General features: G+C 38.4%; 1 protein-coding gene across 4 annotated transcripts in view; it reads right to left on the bottom strand.

Annotated features, from left to right (window-relative positions):
• The window catches only part of PPP3CA (protein phosphatase 3 catalytic subunit alpha), a 197,851-nt gene that overhangs the window by 24,869 nt on the left and 149,389 nt on the right, over positions 1-23,593 (bottom strand). For all 4 annotated transcript variants that reach the window (XM_074905517.1, XM_074905518.1, XM_074905516.1 and 1 more), the window contains exons 6-8: positions 21,494-21,633; positions 10,888-10,965; positions 8,973-9,067 (exon numbers count right to left, since the gene is read on the bottom strand). In XM_074905517.1, coding sequence (XP_074761618.1) covers positions 8,973-9,067; positions 10,888-10,965; positions 21,494-21,633 — 313 coding nt within the window. The remainder of the gene's footprint in view (positions 1-8,972; positions 9,068-10,887; positions 10,966-21,493; positions 21,634-23,593) is intronic.

Raw genomic sequence — 23,593 nt, 5'->3', positions numbered from 1 at the left:
TAAATCAAAATATCACAAAGCATATTGGTAAGAAACAGCTCTTTATTTCTAGAAGAGACCAGAGCTGTAGCCAGGCCCAGTGCAGTCAAAAGTCAGATGAAAAAGGGAAAGGCTGAATGTGGCTTGGGTATAACTGTGAGGGCTGAGAGTGCAAGCGGGAGAGAAAGGAGCAACATCAATTTGGTTAGGGAGGAGCAAAGTAACCATGCTGAAAATGCAGCAGATGAAATAAAATGAACTCAACAATAAACCTAGGTAACTGCCCTTATCAAAACATATTGTCCAAAGCATGAAGTTTGCCCAACACTATGCTAATACTATGTTCCATGCCAAATCTAGACTTTCATGCACTTCTAAAATTTTTATAGCTATATGTGGTTATTAGGATGCTGTAGATTACTCAAACCTCAGGCCATTCATTGAGACCACCTGGAAGAACACAGAATGGGGATGAGTTCAGCAGCTGTTTGTAACGCAGGTCTGTTTGCTGGCTTTAAAAGAATGTATTGAGGGAAAGCTTTAAATAATATGGACTTTCAATTAAAATCATCCAGTGCTGGATTTCTATTGTTCACTTTATGGGCCAACTGTTTCAGCTTGGCAAACAGTAAAACTAAATCTCATCCTTTCCTTCTCCTTTTTTTCTTGTTTTCTTTCCATCTTCTTGCAAATGCAATGAAAATCTTAAGAATGCAGTTACTCAACCTGGTGACAGCACCTCTAACTTAATTAGGGTATATTTTAATTTACAGAATCTGTTTCCTGAAATTCAGTAATTTCTAAATTGCACAAGCACAGAACGCATGTGATCTTGGATGTGAGCAGAGCCAGAAAAGATCAAGTATTTCTTCCCTTATGAAGAAAAAGGGAACTTTGAGATAAGCACCTAAAACCAAAGGGATTTATAACTATCCTGAACACAAAGACATAAAAGTTTTTAAACAATACAGTTACAGGAGCTGCAGGCAGGATCTTTAATTAACATGGGACTGAAACAGTCAACAGAAGCTGAAGCTTCCATCCACTGTAACAGGTGCTGGCACTTTATATTTTTATTATTGGAAAAATAAGGGTGGGGTTTCACATTTTAAAAGACAGTTCAGTGAACTTTACATGAAGTTTGCTGGTCATCTCACTACTAGCATCTACACATAGTTCTGAACGCAATCGCTGCTCAGATGCTTACTCTCATTAGACAGTGCTGACTTCACTATGTCCTGGTGGTCATCATCTGATCTTGTAGAAGTTTTAGTTCTGTAGCTGTAGATGAGCTGTCATCAAATACTTTTTACACTAGAGACAATATACTGCACATCCTCGAGGACATGTATGTAACAACATAAATCATCTTCATCTTCTGCCTTTTTAAGCCAGGAATTAAATAGTCCTGGTGAGATCTAGTAACCTGTGACCTTCATAATGGTACCCCTCAGCTTTAGTCAAAGAAAAATGAATCAAGGAAGGAACACAGAATAACGCCTTCATAAATGATGCAACAGCATGAATCACAATTATGTCAGAAATCTAACACACCAAAAACACGTAGAGAAAGAGGTATATCACACTTTGTTTTCCCCTTTTCTCCAGCCTTCCCACCTCTGGCTTCCAAGGAGGAACACAGTTCCAGGGGCTGGTTATCACTTAACAGCCAGCAATAAAGTTATGTGACTGCAATACGGCACAGCACTGTAGGAAATGCAGTATATTGCAACGTTAGCTGAAGGGGGTGAACATTTCTTCTGATTATTCATCTCCTTCCATTGACTAAAGTGTGTGGCAATCATATAAGAAATTTTTTTCATGCACTAGATTATTGCTTCCCACAAAAATTTAATAGGTTGCTAAATGTCTTCCATTTTGTGGCTGATGACAGCGTGCAGAGTCACCTGGGAGTTTCTGAAGTCTACTCACTGATAGACATACAAACCAGCTCCATAACATTTACAGGAACTTTTGCCAGGCAGACACCCTCCATTTAAATAAACCACATTTGACTCTTGCCCATCCTAGTTTGACAGTTGGCAGCCATTCTGCTCCTCGGTAGAATAAAAATGGCTTAATACTGCTATTAGCAAAAATGAGAAAACTAGTGTCAATGCTCTTCATATTTCCATTACTTTTTGGCTGATATTACATATGGCAGATCGAAATTCATTCTCCTTCTATTACAGTGACACAATTGCATAATAAAAATAAATAGTTTGTGGCTTTACAGCAAAAATGAGTCAAAAACCACACAAAAAGGGCCACTTAATGGTTGTGAAGATTCATTTAGAAGGACTAAAACTTCAAATTCATCATCTTAGTGAGCTGAGGTAGCTCCCCTTCCCATTATTTCTGAATTTTATCCATTAAGTCTATTTCTAAATTCTGTGAAAGTTGAATAAATCTTTTTTACAAGGAACTTCTAAAACTGCCCTCTAAAAAAGCTTGAACCATGAGCAAACAGTTGGAAAACATCAAATTAAATATAAATAGCTTAAGCTGGGTTAGTTTTTTTTTTTTTCTTTAAAGGAAGGTAAATTGTTTTGAGATTACTGTAAAAATTTTTCACACCACCTTATTAATTTATGTACCTGAAATCTTACAACAGCAATTTTCTAAACAGTATGTTAAAAACTATTATCCTCTGTAAATGACCTGTACAGCTCCCCCACAAATGACTTCAAAGGCCACTTGAAGAACACCACTATACAACAGAGCCAGGTAATAACAGAGACAGAAGTCTTCTAAAATAACCCTACTCTTAAAAGAATAAAATAAATCAGGGTAGTTACCAGTATCACAAATACTTTTCTGAATTTTTAATTTAAAGTCTTTCACTTACAAGCACAATGTAAATTAAATATTTTTATTAGGTGACTAATGAAGATAATTAACATTAAACAAAGTGGCTCTTGTTATGATTGTGCAGTTCTGACTACTGTTTAGTAGTCAGAAGACGAAAACTTCACCTCAATCAAGTAGAAAATGCTTCTCAGATAATAGCAGGAAGTTTTCCTGAGCTATTCTGGCCCCTTGCTTGCTTTCAGTCATAGCTCTTCTCTTCCTCTCTGCTGGCTCAGAAAAGGCTGGGAGGTTTCACCTTTGCTTCTTTTCTTAGCCCACATGAACTTGATGCCGAAGTAGCTATTGGAGACCTCAGCTACACTGGCAGAGCAGGCATCTTTTGAAGGCTATATGACTACAGACCACATGGTGGCTGATGGAGGAGAGGAAAGTTGAATGGGTTCTTTTGGTTATGAAACCTGTGACTGAGGAAAACCTGACTCTTTCCAACACTTGCTTATTATTCCAGGCTGCAACCTCTATACTTTTCTTTCCAAATGTATACTCAGACAGATGCTAGCAGACCAAGCCACCAGCCACAGTTTTATTGTGTATAATCACCAACCAGAGCAAGAATCTTATTTTATTATTCTCAACAGCCACACACATTTTAACCTAATTTTGGTACTTGCTGTTGTAAATGAGTTTTAGAAGCTAATGTTTTGTAAAGTGAAGATGTGCAGATATCCCAAATGACATTATACTTCTTTCCAATGCTAGTAAACCAAGATACGGGATGCTGAAATCACATTAGAGTGAAATGAAACACTAATGCAGCAAGCAAAGGGCATTCATACCGTTCAGCTTTAAGCATTTAACATAGGTGCCTAAGGCTAGAAATATGCGTGGTGAAAAATGTGCAGGTAAGAAACCTCCTTCCTTCAGCTAAAAATGGAGACAGCTCTTCTAACCTTCTCAGGGTCAAATATAAGCACCAAATGCCATCTGAGACCCCTTGCGGTAGCAACTTGGTCTCTCTCAGTTAAAGATGAACCTGGATTGCTCCTGTCTCCTGTGTCATACCTCTCAGGTGTGCGTGTCAGACCCCTCTGGCCATCTCAAATGGCTCTATAAAAGCCTAAAGAGGCTGAGCAGTGGATTAAGGCCTTAAGCAACATGAACAACATTAAACCGTCTGACCAATAGTTCATAAACACCCAAAGACATTACACATCCTGTTTCAAGATCTGCTGAATCAATAAATTACTTTATAACACTTCCATCAGAGGAGAAAAATAATGAACATGGCAGAAATACTAGCTCAGAATGAATGTGTTTTTAGACAAACCACCTCAAAATAATTTTAGCAAACAAGTTAACTAATTTTCTCATATTTTTTTCAGAAAACTCATCCTTCATTTAGAGAATAAATGCAGTGAAAGTTTTCTCAAAATTCTTCATACCTAAGAAAGTATTTCAATTTCTGATTTAATGCCAAATTAACTTCAGCATCAACTGAGAACACTGCCTTCTCTTCCAGCAGTTGCTAAGTAACCACAGCATTTTCTGCCCAAGACAGGTTAGGGATAAGGGTTAGTAAAATTCTTAAGCCGTTTAAACATTATCAAAGGAAAAAATTATTTACTATACATGGTAATGATGTAAATAATCTAGTAGAGAAGTGAGGCTAATTGCAGTTGGGAAAATCTTCCATTACAGAATTCTGAAGTTGTTTATTTTAAATGTGCAATTGCCTCTTCCAAAGAAACAGTGCAATAAAATTCAAGATCTTATCAACAGACTGCAAAAATCACTTCTGGCAACTTCTCTGTATCAGCAATGAGATGGCCTAGATACCCTGACAGCTCCTCTATAAAAGCTTTTGTTTCCATGACAAGGCCTCATCAAAACAGCAGAGATAAAGCATTAAAGAAAACGGATAGGGCAAACAGAAGGTTACAGTGCTTTTCTTTCTCCCAAACTGCTATTATTTCTCAAAGATCTTCCTTGTCTTCCAGGTATATTACTCTGCCTTTTTCCAATATGAAAAAAGCTTTCCTGTTAGATACATTTGGATCAGGTACATTTCTTACTGTGTATCTATGGTATACCACATGCTGATACTTTATACACGTTTCATTGATGTATTACTTATCTGATACGTTAGTAAGCATACTGATATACAGCTGGTTTTGATTTTCTAGTATCCCAAACTCCCCTGCATACTTTCTTTGTTTCTTTCCTTCATCATCTGCTTTTTCTTTCAGCAACACCATGTGTACATTGCAGCATGTTGGAAGAGACATCATGTTATTTTTTTTGATAGCTTTGGATCCTCTGGTGGTTATCTTGCCACTACGAAACCTAATCTTTTAAGTGTTCAAAAGGTAATAGTCTGTCTTTAGATAGCTAAAATTGTTCACTCAGCCAAAAAGTGTGCACTTACTAAAGTGACAGACAGACACTAAAATATGAAGTATTGACAATGATTTACAAATAAATTGCTTACATTTGTAGAACTTCTGTAAAATGTTGGTTTTTTTTTGTTGTTGTTGTTGGAGCACAAACAGCATTACAGCAAGCCCGAATTAAGGCATTAAGAAATATTAAATGTGGGAATGAAAGTTTAGACACGGTAGAAGGCCAGCAAATAACACAATGCAGTAATTTTCGGCACCCTCTTACTCTGTTGCTATAGAGAATTTCTCCTGGTGATGGGCACCCTTGAATCCAGGGGTAAACCCGCACTTACACAACACAAGAGTTTCTTGATCAGTACAGCCTTCCTCCAAGGCCCTGAAGTCACAGGTAACTATCACAATCCAATTAACATTTATCTTCTTGCATGAGGAGTTTTGATCCTTTCCAGAAGGAGTAGCCTTAGAAAATCATCAATGCACCGGTACTTCTTATAACAAGTTTTAATAATAATCTTAAAGTATCTTTTTCTTTTTGCCTTTTAATTATATAAATGAGAGCAGAAATGTTTGCGAAAGCTATGAAGACACTGAACAGAAGCTCAGAAGTTGCCTAAAAAAGGATGTATAAACTTCTTCCCTTTGCCAGTGCTCTCCATTGTAATATGGAAGGCATTAATGACAATAATGGAGAAGGATAGTCTCGGAACTTGGACACTAGGCCCCCCATATCTAGGCAGTTTCTGAATCACCCCGTGGAAGTGTATCTCTCTGCCTCCATTAACTACACAGCGAATCCCTGACAGGAGCCTCCTAACTGAAAAACCTAACTTTGGCACCTGAAATTGTGCATGTGTGTGGGCTGGGGTTGCAACAGGATCAGCAGCCACATGCCGGATGAATTACACACACAGCCTTCATAAGGCAATGGCCAGTAACCAAAAGGATACAGGAAACTCTCTTTGGTGCCAGAATCCAGCAGAGCAAAGCCAAAAGAGATTCCCATGGTGGGTCAGTACCTTGAGCCAGCCCATGCAGAGGGTCCACAGCAGCATTATTAACAGCAGATTAGTTTGAACATGGTCTCGCTTGGGTAGCTTGTCTTCAGCTACTCCTGCCAAACCTCCTTTTGCTCTGGGAATGCTGCGTCCCTACTGCTCTTTGAGGACATATCTAATCCCAGGGGCTGCTCTACAGCAGGGACTGAATAAGCCCTTGGGTAAAGCTGGCAACCAAGCCCACTCCTTCTGAAGTGCTTTGAAGAAGTACAAGAAAGTACATCTGCTTTAATGGCCATGAGAACTATCAACCTCGGGTAGAAAATGAATGCTCCTAGCCCCTTGCTGCTTAAAAAAAAAAAAAAAAGTATTTATTTTAGATAGAGCCTCTCAGAAAATTATTTAGAGTGACTTTATTAGCTAAGTGACAACCAGAAGCATACTAAGAACGCGTACTAGAAAGGAAGGCACTTATTAGTAGGAGAGTAACTCCTTCTCAAGGACTGATAAGTAACCAAACCCCTAAATGATCGGTAAAAATCAATCAGGTTCTGCACCAGTGCAGTGAGTCAGCTGGAGCAACTGCCCTGTAACACCTCCGGATGGAAAAGCCTTCCTTCACCTCCTGAAATCAGTCAGTCAGTCAGAAGCTCTGTGTTGTTAGTTAACTCATTTGCTGCAAATCAAGGAAGCCAACAAGTAGCCATGTTTTGGACTGATTGAGGATGATGGTGTTTTCCTTTCTTGAAGAGGGAAGCAAGCACCCAAACGCTATCCAGATGAAGATGCATGAGCAAATGAAGCATGAAAAACTATGCATGATGTACTTTAAATGCCAAGAGCCAGTGCAATCAGTCACATGAAATAATGCGTCAAAACTTTTAATGAGAGAAAAAGAGGCAGTTAAACCCAACAGAAATTCATTACAAAGCTGCTAAAGGTCAGCCTCTAAATTTACAACAAGTCATATATTAAAGAGTGGCATACCGGTGTTGATCTCGCACCCACTGCTGATCTGTCTGAGCTCACTCAGAGCACACATCGAGCAGACATCACCTGCAGTGCACGCAAACTTCAGCTGTGACTGCAGATAACCAGCACCCCTCAGCAGCTGGCCTACAGCCCTTCATCACAAAAGGCTTTCCACCAGTTTTAAGACCTGCCTGCCACAGCAAAGCATCCTGGAACAAGGGAAAAGACCCTCTCTTCTGAAACAGAGATCATGGAGAGGTACTTCTTTTCACCACCCAAACTGTGTTTTCAAATTCCAGATTCTGAATATTATAAATCACTGCTTTACAGTTAACATTTCCCTTCATGACAAAAACCTCACATTGTTCACCCATTGCCTCCATGTGCACAGAAACGTCACCATGCATTAAGAAACAAAAGGTGAACACTTTGTCACTTCGCTTCTACAGACTTGTCACCGGTTTGCCTTCTACCCAAAGCAGCCAACCCAGAGAGTAAACACACTTTTCCCACCACCAGCAATAATGCTGCCGAGAAAATTAACACATTCCTTGTTTCATCCTGTGCTTTTTGGGTTGTTAGCAGAGTCTCTATATTATTTACTTTTAAGAAGTAGCTACTGACAGTTCTGCTTGCACATTTTTTGCAGAATGCTTTTATTACTCTCTCCACAAGCTAACATGCACATTGAGAACACCAAAGTGTACAAACCCCATTACCTAACTAACACTGAAGTGTTTCCTCCCCTTGCACACAGTTCATGGCATAACAGCTTTTAGATTATAACTTTTATAATAAAAAAATAATGCCTGAAGAAGCCTTCTTTTGCAAGTTTAAAAAAAAAATAAAAAAATTAAAGGTGCTTACTTCCTTTACAGGCAAGCATCCAAATTAAAAATATCTTTTCTCAAGAAAAATTGATCTCTTTGCAATGGAGCAATCTTTCAAGAATATCACTGAGAAAAATATTATTTTGTTTTGCTCACAGAGGAACACAAATAACTTTAGCTTTACCGGGAACGGGAGAAAGTAAACATTACTGCTCCTTTCAGGATATAGGAGGACAGGTTTATTAGAATCATTTTTAGAAACATTTTTTTTTTTCCACAGTTCATTAGAGGAGATTTCAGGGCATATAATAAACTAAGAAACTCGGAGAAGCTGTAAACACTTGTATTCAGTGGAATCTTTACAGACTGACCAGTGACTGCTTATTTGTGCAGAAACTTTTTTTTTTTAGCTGATATTTCATTTCCTACTTAATGGTTTTTAAGTGACTGAAAAAACAAAACCGTAAAGGAACTCAGTCAATATCTATCCCATGCTTTATCCACTGATGATCTGCCAAAGTTTGTTAGCTGGCTAGAGTGTTTGCATATACACACTCTATTAATTTTATTGGAACGGAGCAAAGGGACAAATAATTAATTATAAGGAACACTGGGCTCTGAACATCTCACCCACAGCATTTCTTAATATACTACTTTTAGTTAAATAGAGCTGTTTTCCGTTTTGCTTCCTGTGTAACATTTACTTAATAACTTAATAACTTATATAACTTAATAACTTGTAGTCAAAATACAAAATATCCTAAGGCATATTAGAATCTACAGTTATGTTCACTAGCATACATCTGCCTGTAATAAATTTAATTAGATTTGTATTATGCAATAAACAGAATGGGCATAAACTAATAGAGGGAAAAAATGGGCATGAACTGATACTTAGAGAAAAGAGTGAAAAAGAAAACCAATGTAATATATTTGAGTAAAAAGATGTACAGTCTTTTCTGTATTAACAGGAATTAAAGTCTTACCTTTGTTATTGTATACATCTAGATAGTTTGGTGCTGAAAAAATTGTGATTAATGAAGGGAAGCCTGTTGTTTGGCTTTTCCTGTACATACGATACCTAGAAGGAAAGACAAGATACTAATTATTGCCCAGTGTTATGTGTATATTTGTCACTGACCAAATATAGCACAAAAATACCTACTACATTACTGCACTGACTGTTTACAAATGTCAAGACAGAAAAACATTCATATGGGCTTTTTAAAGCCATGGAAAAAAAGATTTCCTGCAGGCTTAGGCTTATTCCTTATATCAATTTGGGATGGCCAGGGATCCACAACATGTTTGAAAGCTGTGTCTTTGCCTGAGATTTAGTGATCCAGAGGTGGTTTTTATTATGAATTTGGTCAGTACCCATCCCTGGAGCCAGGTGGCCTCTATGCGCATGCACCCCAGGACATTCCCAGACTTTCCCTCTATGGGACTGTGGGTGAAGGTGAGCACCACCATCTGCCTTGGAGGGGCACGGTACTGCCTTCAGGAGTGCATATCCTCCATGACCCTCCCCCTGCCTGCCCTCTCTGGGCATGCAGGTGACGGCAAGGCCAGGGGAGATGGAAAGAATAAGAAGGGGATGGGAAACAAAACGTCCAATATTTTTAGTGCTGTGTCTAATCTCATCCAGTCTATTAGCCAGTTTAATGCTTGCAAGTTTTCATTACCTTATGAAAAATAAAAGGCTTATTGGGCCAACGTATAATCAATCAAGCATTAAACCTTGGAAAGAAACCAGCCACCCTGTACTTTTGTCTTACTAAAACACAAGTAACACCAAATACTGCTCTTCAGTCTTCAGCTACAAGAAACGGGCAATCATCCACAATGGTTGCACTGAAGTCATTGTATAGTTTCAATACAATGCCTTCTACAAAATTTTATTTTTCACCCTTTATTAGAAAGCAATACTACAATAATGAAATTTTGTTACCCTTGGGTATTTCGTGCCAGTTATTTTTGGCAGAGTAATAGCTTGCTTTTAATTGCATTGACGTTTTAAGTATGTGATAATTCAAACATGCAGAATAGCTTTTTATATGCATAGCAAATATTGACCTCATTCCTACAATCTTGCTACTTTATCTTTTATTACTATTCAGGTTGGATAAAGTTTCTACCTCCAAATAAACACATTAATAATTTGTGCAAGATATGCAAAGCTATTTATTCAGATACCAATCCTTCATTAAAATCTCACAAGTATGGTACATTTCAATGAATAGATAATTTTTAATATTTTTTTGAAGTGGCATAAAAAAAATTCTATCTTTACACTGGCAATAGTTTCACGAGGGAACCATCAACACCACTTGGTGCTTGTGGATTGTTTTTGCACACAGTGTCTTAACAAACTCTTTGAATTCATTAATAATACTCCTGAATAAAATAATTTTTGGCTATTGAGTTCTATAAGGTTATTCTTCTTGATAAACCAGTACACCCAGAAGTTTCAGGTAAGTGTGAAAGACTTAAGATGACAATTCTGGCCTTCATGAGTCAAATAATTTCCCAAGCATTATGGCAATCAGTGTGTCAGAAATCTCAGGCACATTTGCAAAACTTGTTTTTCTGACCTGAATTTGTTTTCTAACCCAAGTCTGGAATTCAAATAACTTTTAGCCATTTTATGCCACTTAAAATCACAAAGGCTAAGTAAGTGGAATATAATGAGGATTCATTAAGTCCTGTAACTCAGTAATAATCTTGTAAAAGATTTTCTAATGCCAGTGTATGTTTTTATAGCATTAATAAAAAGTGATAGCTCTTGCAACTTAATTTCAAGTTTTTCCATTCATTTTCACCCAGTTGTTCTTTCTTTCCTTGCTCTGACAATGGTAAGACATTATTCATTATTAGTGCCCCCTCTTCACAGATACTTACCCAGCATCTTGGGCTTCATGAGCTCGGAGTATAGATAACAAGTTATTGTGCTGTAGGAATTCACATACAGCAGGGTAACTGTTGGAAGAAAATAATAACACCTGTTATGACATTATCAGAAGCACCACATTTAGCTTTTCAAAAAATGTTTCATCCAACATGCATCATTCATGAAATCAGCCCCTGCTCTGCAGGCAGATTTCAGTAGAGACAACACTAGCAGCAGCACTTTTTTTTTAATCCCACCCATAACTGCGTGGAGAGGAACTCTGGAAAGTTGCAATTCGTTACATAACAATCTCCCTATTGCTTGTCAGAAAGTAAGTAATTTATTTGATTATACTTTAAGATTCAATGCACTCTGAAAAAGAAAAATATGATACAATGGTTCCTTGAAACAGAAAACCTCCTCGCCCACTAGCTACAGTATGCACAGGCTGTTTATGGACACCAGATAAGGTGATGTGCAGAAAGAAAAGGAGTAAGACAGAAAGAAGAAAGTTAAATCAATCTCCAAACTGGAAACGTTTGATCATCCTAACTACATCTCCCTGATAAACAAGAATTATCTTTCCCCTTGACAATTTAAAACTTAAGTTCTGTGACTTCTGAAACACCAAAAATGTGCCCATTGAATACATCTTTCCAAGACATGTTCTACTGTATGAGTGAAAACAGAATCATCAGGTGAAAATGGCAATAGAGGAATCTCTATCTATTTTTCACTGCACGTGGATGGTGTTGCTTTCATAGAAAATGGAGGAGCCCTTTCTTACCACCTCAGCACCATGAAAAACATTCTTGCTGTTTAAGACACTAAACACATGGAAATCACATACAAGAAAACCAAAACAGATAACCTGAATGCAGTTTTGACAGCACATATGTGAAATACTAAGTTTTCAGAGAAAAGCTACTAAAATTATACTTAAATAAGTGTTATAGAACTTAAAATTACTCAATTTTGTTTCTTTTGAAAATAACTTTTGTTTTTTTCTGTAATAACTCTTTTCTTCTTGCTTTTAAACCACTGATGAGCCTCCATGCCTGTACTGAAGGATAACAAGCATGATGACCCTCTATCACTTCAAGACAGGAAGCAAACCCTCTCCTCTGCTGTCGTTAGTAATTTAACACAGAACCCAAGAAAGCCAAAACTTCCTGGCATCCCCTGTCAAAGGCCAACTGTAGCAAGAGCAAAACAGAACAAAGAAAATGCATGCAAGAGAGTAAGGGAGAAGTGGTGTTGGAATAAAAAAGACTTCACAGATTTGGCAAAACCTTACCAGGCCACTTAAAAATAATATCTAAGGGGTGGGAAAGAGTCTTTATTCAGATAACACTGAGAGCTCTCCCCTCTTCTCCTTCTTTGGGCCAGCCCTGTACAATTTATTTTGCCTTGTCCAAATTTATTTCCCACCCTTGACACCAAGCAATCATTCAGCTAACTGCTTTGTATTTCATGACCTTTCATCAGGGTGGGAAGTGGGCACCCCTGCAAGGTAGCAGGTGGCCTCATCCTCCCCTGGAGTCCCGTGACCATCTGAAAGGCACTTCTGAATTTAATGTTGCTCACTGGCAAGGATGCAGCATGGTATTGGCTCTGTTCTTGCTAGCAGCTTAAAGGAGTTGCATTTAAAACATTAAACCTGGGGAGAAACCAAGTGTTACTACCTCCTGTCACTATCTGAATTTAGTTGAGGTTGCCTGCACATCAGCAGCAAGACAAGCTGGCCAGGCACCCGAGTTTGAGCTGTTACTCTCCCAAGCCCCTCTGTCTGACAGAGTCTGACCAGCTCCAAAGCTGATGTGGTGGAGAGGCAGGCTGGCATGGGTTGAGAGTTGGGCAACCTTCCAAGTGCAGCCTGCCCCTGAGCAACACTTGACCTGAGACCGGGACCAGGACACAGATTTTCCTGGATTTGCGGCCCAGGATGTGACATGCAGATGTTACAACTCCTTGTTCTCATTGATGGACAAGTTGGAGAGCAGCAATCAAAAAAAAATCAGAACTGGTAGCAAAAGGTATAAACCTCACATAGCAGCTCTAAAATGTCACCTGATGGCTGTAGAAAAAGCAAAATAGACCCTGCATTAACATCCATTCACTATGTTTATTTTCCACTAGCAATTCAATCATTCAACTCTCCCACAGTTCAAGTAATAGAACAGCCAAAAAGGCTTAAAGAAGGAAATACAAGGTGTTGGGGAAGACACTAAGGCATCTTCATGACCACACATGGTTCTGCAGCACCACGGGCTCGCAGTGTGCCTGTAAACAACACAAACAAGACTGCAGAGACTCTGAATCTCCAAGCATAACTCACATTCAGGTATTACGTTACAGGACTGTACATATTCTGAAAGACGCTGTCAAGAGCAGACTGTTTTGCAATACCTTAGGGGAAGGTGCAGTCATACAGTAACACTGTTATGCAAAATGCTTAAGTAAAAGCTGTTGCTAAACATACCAAGGCAAGTAAAAAAAAAAGAAATAATCTCAATTAAACATTATTCAAAAGACCCGCTGTCCCAGCCATGATTTCAGGGACCACCTTCAGGGCACCCTTGTAATCACATAACAGCCCCATCAGTTTCTAACTTCATGCATGAAAGAAATGAAAATTTATGGGGGGGGGGGGGGAAAGCAGAAGCTAATGTATCAGCTTCCTTCAGTTTGTCCAAGAGAAACACTAGTTCTGGCTTCCAACATTCCTGGATATTTTTAAGCTGAAATGTCATTTGCAGCTAGAGGCTACAAACCCAGTAGAATGGTATATTTGGATTTGACCCATCTAGCATATATTCTCACTTGCAGGTTTGGTATTTGGAATTGTCTAAAAAGATTGCCATTATAAAATAATTTCAATTCCCAAATTACGTGGGGTATCGTTTTGGCAACTGCAGTGATCTCAAATGCTGACAGGCTGCCATTCAAACCACTGGCAAATGAGAACTAATTTGCATACATTTCTTTTCATAATTAATTGTGACTAAATGTAGACTTATGGTACATTTTGTTTAGAAATTTTTACATTAACTTCTGAAAACTGGGGTCTATAATGAAAAATCTGATAGACAGTTGATTATGTTCATTATCAGTGCAGCTGCTCAAAATGTCTAGCCTATTACTTCTTTTTTTTTTTTCCATAGTATTCTTTTCATCCAGTGTTAAGGACTGCTTTTAAAGAAGATATAATGAAGTGGTAAAAAATGCTCCTAAATAGACATGATAGGTGGTTCTTTCCATTTCAAAGTACAGAAGTGGGCTTTTAAAAATTTTTAATTATCTTATTCTTCATAAATCCATGGAAAATAGACTTCTAGTAGCAGAATTTGGCAGATTCTACAGGGCCCACACCTAGTAAGGCAGAAATGCCACATACTGCTCTGTGCACACACACAAAAACTCTGGCTGACATCTTTTCTCTGAAGTGAATAGCACTGCATCTGTAATGAGGAAGCACTCATATTACCCAGACCACTACAACCCATGAGCAAGCTATCTGGGTATTTTATTTTGAAAAAGGCAAAGCAACTCTCAGGCATTTTTCTTCAGCTACTTGTTGAAGCGGTGGCTGGGGAGAAGCCAAGTTTTCAACGTACACAGCTATTACATATGCTATACCAGTTGCAACAATAAATACAGGGCTTTAATTTACAGCACTTTCTTAACATCAGTTTGCTCCTGTCCAAATGTAGTTTCATATTAAACAATATTCTTCAAGACAAAAATACATCTCCTCCAGGTAAACAGCAGTAAATCCTGCAAAATGCCAATAAAACAGAGATTATGACAAAAGTTATCAGAAACAAGCTTTTACAGAAAAGACCTCTGCTTGGAAATTTTTTTTCTAATCTTTCTAATGAAAATTATCATCTTGCAATTAAATTCCTTATTAGTTTTTCTGATTGGTACCCTTCCAGAAACACTCTCCTCCTTGCCCTGTTTTGCGGAGCCCAGACTGTAATTCAGTGGAGCCAGAAATAAAGCAGTTGGCCAAGAGGGAAAACAAACAAACAGAAACCCCCCACGCAGCAGGCTTTTCCAGAATGACCCAGCCTTCTGCCTGTGCTTCATGTGTCATGCTGAATCACGGAAGAGCCATGACTCATGGAGAAAACAAAATACCACACTGCTAAGCTAGAGAGATGTTATTCTCCATGGAGCATGTGATATTCCCTACTTCGGCATCCTTCTTTCATTAAAATGCCTCATGCAGTTTACCAGTTCTGAGGTCTCTTTTGCCTGATCACACAGTTCTGGAAGAGAAGCAACACTTTGCAAACATGAACCAAAATGGCAGATGTTTTCTAATTGTTCTTCCACCAATAACTGGAAAAACTGGATGGATTTAATGATTTTTTTTTTCATATCCTTCATCATACCATTAAAGCGGAGGCGTAAATGCTTCTTTAAAAGAGGACATTTAAATTTAGCCCAACAGCATCTCTAAGATTACATGCACATATAAAAACAGGTTTTCAGCAAAGTGTGTTGGCCTCGCACAACAATCTCCAAAGGCCAAAGGCAAATGCTTTTGCTATCTGCTGTCCTAGGCAGCTCCCAGCACATCTCTTTCCACCTGCTTTTTCTTGCCCTGAGCTGTGCTGTATGCAGACCTGCACTGCAAAGAGAAGCAGGGAACTGAATGGTATTAGAACAAATAAACACATCTCTTTTTTGCAGAGTCATTCTTTTAAAATTGGATGTGTTCCCAGGTCTGATGGAGCACACGAGCAATTCTACCAGTACAGCTGGGCAGATAATGTGAGGGCAGCAAAAAAGCTTCTGGTCTGGGAGAAGGAAGAGTGGAAAAGTGGGCAAAAGATCTGTTTAAAATGCTGGTACTGAAGAAGAAAATAAAATTCATATAACTGTGCCTCACACCCTGACGTGGAACACACTACAGTCTTCAAAATCTTTTAGCAGACACTTCTCTAGTCCTTGCATACTCACAAACTTAACATGCACGTAAAGTAAACCACTGAAATGATGTGCTGGCAGGGCCAAAATTATTATTCTAGCCCAGAACATCTGTAAGGCCAAATCATTTCACTGCTATCCAAGGCTAGCAAATGAAGTTCTTCAAGGAGTCTGCAATGCTAGTCACTCTTGCCACTGCTAACCAATTCTGCCTTTGGTTTTGAAAAATATAACAATGTAGTCAACAGCCAAACAGCTTTATACAGCTCAACATTCCTTAAGAACTGATATTAAACTCACTAAGAAACCCCAAGAGGCTGGTGCACCATGCCTGCAGAAAACTTCTGAGTATCTGCTCTACTTCTGAGGCTATCCACTGACCTTGGCCAGGCTCATGCCACACTCATGCTCTTGTTAACAGTCAGTATTTCTCCAAGTCTCACAAATAAATGATCCCAGAAAGTGCGTGTTAAGCTCGCACATGTGCTTACCCGTGACAGGAAGCCCTTGATATACTTTACATAGGATAAGACACTGCTAATTAACACAGTGGTGGAACCAAACTCCTGATGTTATTTACCATAGCTTTGACACAAAGGAAATGAAACTTACTGGGTGCGGATCTCATTGCAATTTTTCCACAGTTAGGACCATGCATGCTCATAGTAACTTTGTCTCAGTGTGATGAACGAACATTTTAATTCTTCATCCATCCATTAAATCTTATGGGAATGATGACATTCCCTATCCTACCATGGCTTAGAAAGGAGAGAGCTTTCCCCATAACTCAACAATTGCCTAAATCCACTTACTATTAACTTACAGAGAAACAGCCATTATTTTCAGAGAGGAAAAAAGTCCAGATGATTTCTTCAAGCTTTGTGATGACTGAAAGAAGTCATTTTCAAGATGGTAAGTAGCAGTATGTCTTGCCAAGTCAGTTACATTTCTTACAGAAATCTCTGAGAGTTACTGTACCACTAGTCCATGAAATAAATGCAGTAGGTCACTGGCATGATCAGTACAACCAGCTAAGTGCAAATAAATATTCACTAAATAAATTCAAGGCAAAATGGGATAATCTGATTAAAAAAGAGGAAAACTTCTTTACTAGCTGGACCAGGTGAAAAATAGAAAGGAGGGGGGGGGGCGGGGGGGGGGGGGCAACCACTCAAGGGACAAATTCATTCCTCTTGTTGATAACTTTCCCTGAATATGAAATTATTTTGGGTAAGGATGAGAGAAAAGCTTCGCTCAACTCATAATTAAAAAACAATTTACACAACTAGTACTCCATTAATTATTTCTACTTTTTCATTAAATTGCAACAAACATGACGATGACAGCAAAGGACACACAACATTAAATTTCAGAAAGGGGAAATGAAATCTTATCACTATTGCTCTTTGTTCACTTTAAGGTAGAGAACTTTATTAAAGTTCCAAGAATTACTTAAATTTCAGATACTTTGCACTGTAGCATCGTACTATTGCTATTTCCAAGAACCCATAAATTTTGACAGTTCACTCTGTGAGATGCTGCTGAATGCAAAAGGCATGCATTAAGCATTGACTCAGCACCCTTGAAAACTAAGCTGACTATTCTTTACATCTCTAAATGACAGGTTAGGCCTGTGGCTTCAAGATCTGACATTTTACAGTGCTACCCATAACAGTGTCAAAAACTCTTACAAAAAAAGGAATTTCTTGAAGAAAACTTGATCAGTTTGAAATTCAATAGGCTGTACGCGAATGATCACCTAAGAAATGCAGTGAGAAAAGATTGTCAGACTGCTGTAAGCTACAATCTTTATACTTTCTCAGGTATATTTACCTCATACAAATGGCTCAACATGAGTTTTGGCTGAATGGAGAAGATTTTACATACTACTGAGCTGGAAAGTCCTGTTAACATGTTGCATGTACACAGTTAGAAAGCCTCATTACAGTTATTTTCCTCATAGCATTTTGTTATAGGAAATAACTTTAAATTAGAGAAAAGTGACTTGAAACTTGCCATTATAGTGAACATGTCTGATAAAATGAAAGTTATTACAGTTATTTTCTGCCATTAATTAAGAGATCTTAATCATCTATAAATCACTTTCCTAGCTCATGTGTGTGCCTGAAATGCTCCTGACCTTCCATTAAAGTTACCACTGCTACCTTTTAACTTTCCTTTCTGGAAATGACTGAAGAAACGGAGAAGTTTTATTTACTGAAGAATAAACAAAGTCCATCCTATTAACAGACATTCTTGAAGGAGGACTGCATAATTCAGTCCTTCTTTTACCAGATGAGCTGGCTGTTTAGGGAAATTATGTCCTTTTTTCAGGCAGTAATTAGAAAAGGCAAGCAAAATTAGATACTGCACACCAACGGATACTTTTTTTACAAGAGATTATCATTAGGTAAGTAATTACTGACCATACAGAGCAACTAGGTGCTTCTTTTAAGAGTAACACTTGCCCTTATGTAACCTCAGATAATGTGACTCCAACCTAGTCATCTGCTCGTGTTATTAAGCAGTTACATGTCCTTCACATGACCTGAAAATTAGGTATCTTTCAAATATTTCCATTTTTCCTGAAATGCACATTTTTCTGAATATGAATCAGGACACAGACTAGATCTGATATATTTTCAAGAGGAAACATATATATTTTACGGAAATTTTATGGTAAAACTGTGACCTGGGAAAAAGAAAGCCTAAAATCTAGAAGTTGTTCCAGTATATAACAAGTCCCATATCTGAGTACATTGCAGGTTTGCAAGGCTTTTCACTTTTGTAAGAGAGGTTCATGAGGGGAAACTGCTATTACTCACTGTTTGCAGTGCCTGGGAGTCCCAGGCATGCTCCAGCGTTTGGTGCTGCTGAGAGGAAAAGGAATGATTTTAGCCTTCCATCATAAGCCCATTTTCTGCACAGATCAATTGTTTGCAACAGTTTGACACCTTCATTCATAATGAGACCAAACACACTTATTGAGCACCTTCCAGATGTTATTGATCTGAAGGCAGCAGTATTACTTGCCCATGAAAGGTGCGTGCCAGCAGCCCAGGCTGCAGTGCAAACTGCTTTGTCCTCAGCCCATCCCCACGCTGCAGCAATTACAGCTCGAACAAAGGACTAGGAAAACTGAAGTCAAACCATCTGTTACCTCCCTGGTAACATTACCAACAAGAAGGTTGATTCTAGTGGCTCTGTCTCCTGATTACTGGTGGATTTGATTTGATTGATTTCGAATCACAGAATCATTCAGGTTGGAAAAGACCCTTGGGATCCTCCAGTCCGACCATCAGGCCTAGTCTACAAAGTTCTCCCCTACACCATATCCCCCAACATCTCATCTAAACCACCCTTAAACACATCCAGGGGTGGTGACTCCACCACCTCCCTGGGCAGCCTATTCCACTGTCTGACCACTCTTTCTGTGAAACATTTTTTCCTGTTGTCCAGTCTAAACCTCCCCTGTTGCAGTTTAAAGCCATTCCCTCCTGTTCTGTCACTAATTACCTGTGAGAAGAGACCAGCACCAACCTCTCTACAATGTCCTTTCAGGTAGCTGTAGAGAGTGATGAGGTCTCCCCTTCGCCTTCTCCTCCTCAAACTAAACACTCCCAGCTCCTTCAGTCTCTCCTCACAGGATTTATTCTCCAGGCCTTTCACCAGCTTCATTGCCCTCCTCTGCTCTCGCTCCAGCACCTCGATATCTCTCTCGTATTGAGGTGCCCAAACTGGACACAATACTCCAGGTGTGGCCTCACCAGTGCAGAGTACAGGGGCACTATCACCTCCCTACTTCTGCTGGTCACACTATTTCTAATACAAGCCAGGATGCCGTTGGCTTTCTTGGCCACCTGGACATGCTGCTGGCTCATGTTCAGCTGCTTGTCTATTAGAACCCCCAGATCCTTTTCTTCCAGCCACTCTCCAGCCACACCTCCCCAAGCCTGTAGCCATGCCTGGGGTTGTCGTGGCCCAAGTGCAGGACCTGGCACTTGGCCTTGTTGAAGCTCATCCCGTTAACGTTGGCCCACCGATCCAATCTATCCAAGTCTCTCTGCAGAGCCTCCCTGTCCTCATGCAGATCGATACTCCCGCTTAACTTGGTGTCATCTGCAAATTTACTGATGATACACTCTATGTGCTTATCAATATCATCAATAAATAAGTTGAATAGAAATGGTCCCAACACCAAGCCCTTTACTTTTGACATGTTACTGAACAGCTACAGGTCAGCTATGTTCAAGGTGAGATTTTAAAGATAACTAGAAGAGCTGGATTCCTCACCTTGCTGAGCTTGTTGGGAAAACTTGGACTTGTGCGTCGCTTGCATGGACTGAAATAGAACTGCTCCCTCCAAAAGGTTCAACAACATCTTTAACATATCAATAGCACCTTCACATTCCTCTTAATTACGATATCACTGTATAAAATGCTCATTTTGCCACTTAACCTCCTCCCCTCCTGTTTAATTACTCTGGTGTCCTTGTGAGTTGTTCTTAACTGCTGTAACCAAAAAAAAAAAGCAAGCCCAAATCCCCACACTGTCAGAGGAAGGTACAATGTAATCACCACAGCTGTTCATGAGGTGACACAAGCCCATCCTATGATGAAAAGAGAATGGAAGCAGTGCTTGAGAGGTTCTTCATCACAAGCAAACTTAACAGGCTATCTTCTGCCTAGTGTCCACAGGACTTGGTCTATAAATAAAGTCACCTACCACTGGAAACTACAAAAAGCAGAACTGGGAAAAGAGAATAGTTCATTGCTTGCTTTGGTCTCCTTGTACATTGCCAAAGAGGGCACAGTGGGTCATCCCCCAGCACCCAAGGAAATCCATTCCTTTAATGTAGAGGAGAGGGAGAGAGAGAGAGAGAAAACCCTATGGGTAAAGGAGAATTACCACTTAGCAGAAAAGAAACAGAGAAGAAAAGTTTTCTTTAAATAGTCACAAACTAACCCACAGATTTGCTTTAGATGTCTTCTATCCCCATTACTGTTACTTTTTCCAAGAATACTCTCACAGTTATGTTTTACTAACAAACATCAATAGAAAGAAATAATTTCAAAGATGAATTACAACTTTATATCTTTGCATTTAAGTCCATACATGTTTCTGTAAGCATGTCACAGACACTTGTCTGCATTTCAGCTCTCAGCAAGTCCCATTTAACCAATGCTGTTCAAATCTTGAATTTCTTTGGAAGAACTATTCCCAAACAGAAGAGCTTTATCAAACTGAGACTAAAAAAAAAAAAAGAAAAAAGGTACCTGTGTGAGGGAAATCACAATTTTTACTTACCCTGCAGAGCAATAGGTAGTGTGTTTTCAAATGCTGGAACCTTTCATTCAAAATTAAGTCTAATTTTCAAATTAGACATGTAGTTACCTACCCCTTTTTTAAAAGTGATACATTTATTCCCTAACTTACAAGAACAGAAATAAGCAAAATACACAAGCTTTAGTGAATAAAATTGTCATTTAAGGGTTTCCCAGTTGTGGGTAAAAGCAAGATACAAATAATCCAAACATGAATTTACCTGAGAACAAGGTAAGCCTGAAGAAAAAAAGGCCCAATTATCTAAGTAGTGCCACAAACTTCAAGCAAACATTTATACTGCAAAACGAGAACAAGTTCACATACAGAAACCCATTCAAAGTAGTAACAGTCACCTGTAGAAGTACGAGCACCCCCTGACTGTGTTGTGAGTAAAGTGTTCCTGAGTCTTCTCGTTTCCAAAGTCCTCCAATGGGTCTGACCACAGGATGTCACACATAGGTCCATATGCAGGTGGTTCCTTGAATCGATCTAACTAAGAAAAATAGGAGACAAAGAAATACTAACTTCTTTCAACTATGTATCACAGAAACACTGAAGCAAAGTTATTATTTTTCATTCCATGGGTTGGCAAAGACCCAAAGCAATCTATTTTTCTGCTTTGGCTTGCTCTCAGCTTTAAAGCACTGGATTTTGAATAACAGTAAAACACTCCTCGCTAACAAAGAGAAGGAAGTGATATAACCAAAAATTAAGAGATACAGTGGATTCCCATTCTATGTGAATATTTGTGTATGGGTTTTTTTGCTTTTTCTAATGTTTTTTGAAAGCATTTCAACTGACGAGAGACAATGGTATTTTTGTATTTCATGATTTTTCAAACATCATGGCACTTGATTTATATGAGGCACCTCAAGAAAAAAAATACAATAGTTATTTCAAAGCAAGTTCCCATTTTGATGTAAATAAATTTTCACAAAAAAATTGTATTTAAATACCAAGACAACATCTCTGCATTACAGCATCTTGCCATGACACTCTTGTTGCTCTCTCTACCTTAACCCTAATTAAGATGCTAAAAACTTCTCTCTGTGCCTATTGGTATTAAAAAATTCAAATTATATAGAATCATACTGCAAATAAGACAGAGTATAGCAAAATAGGGAAATATAAAAAATCAGTATCCCTCTGCAAGAATGCTTTAATATAACAACACTTCTTGTTACAATGGACATACGAATCAGGCTTGCTGTCCAAAACATTCTCTAATCTGACCAGAAAGATCAAGTAATGATTTAGCAGCATACCTAACATACCATTTTTTCCTCCCAAAAAAAGAATTGGGTTTAAATGTTTAACTGAGTGTTGGAAAAGTTTTAATAAGATACCTCTACAATTTTACATTTGCATCCTTGTCATGAAATATTCATAGCATACATACACTTTGAACTTATTGCAGCCCTCTACCAATTCATGCTTTTGTAACTATAATTCATTTAAATAACAACTCATAAATATGCAAAGCCAATTCCTGCTGATTGCCAAAGATGAATAAACCTGCTAGTGGAGGGGGGGAGTGGGGGTGGGGTAGGGGTGGTGGAGTGAAGATGTTAATACCCTAATCTAGAATCTGAGAACTAACAGCTTTACTCTGCCATTATATTGTTGCAAAGCCAGCTAATTTGCAGGCAGAGAGTATTTTTTGCTTAATGAGGTAGTGAACCTTTACCTTAGAAACAAAACTTTACATACACTGATTTTTAGAAGTGCAGTTAATATCTTAATCTAATTGCTTTTAAACCAAAACATGTAATTACTGGCTCAAGTTTTGTTTTGTTTTATTTTCTTTTTTAGACCATATTAATTTCTTAGGCTACAAATTAACCTCAGAATATAATTTATCTTTTAGTAACTTTAAAGCTCAGAAGTATATATCCATGTTTGCAAGTCTCAAACTGCAAGCAAGAAGAAAATATTTTCTGCTGGATACTGTAAGAATGAACAGATATCTCCTTTTAGAAATATCAACTGAGATCTTTCTTACAAAATACCCCAAAAAAGGTAAACCTTGGCAACGTGCAACAAGACTGGATTATGTGAAGAAACTGTTTGACATTGTTCTCTGAACTTTCATGAGATTTACAAGGAACTTCTCAAAACTCAAGAGTATCACACCAGCATCAATTTACTAACCCTCACACAATTTGCTAGGCACTCAAGTGCAGTACTATTAAAAATGTGGCAGGACCTACTGAGAATGAAGCTTTTCGACTCTTTTAAAAATAATAATGTTGTTTTGACTATATTCATTGCAATCATACCACACTTTTCTACGTTTTAAATGTTGTGAGGTTTTGCTAGACCTATTTTTATCTCTTCTTCAAGAAAGTGCAGAATGCCTAAGAAGGCGCAAGCAGTCATCAGATGGTGTGCTTACATTGTGCTAGTAGATAATACTTAAAAGAAATCAATGCCATGGATTCATTTGCACCTAA

This window comes from Athene noctua, chromosome 4, assembly GCF_965140245.1.
Source record: "Athene noctua chromosome 4, bAthNoc1.hap1.1, whole genome shotgun sequence".
Taxonomy (NCBI): domain Eukaryota; kingdom Metazoa; phylum Chordata; class Aves; order Strigiformes; family Strigidae; genus Athene; species Athene noctua.
The sequence above is the reverse complement of the archived record's forward strand: the minus strand, read 5'-3'. Positions and strand labels throughout refer to the sequence as shown.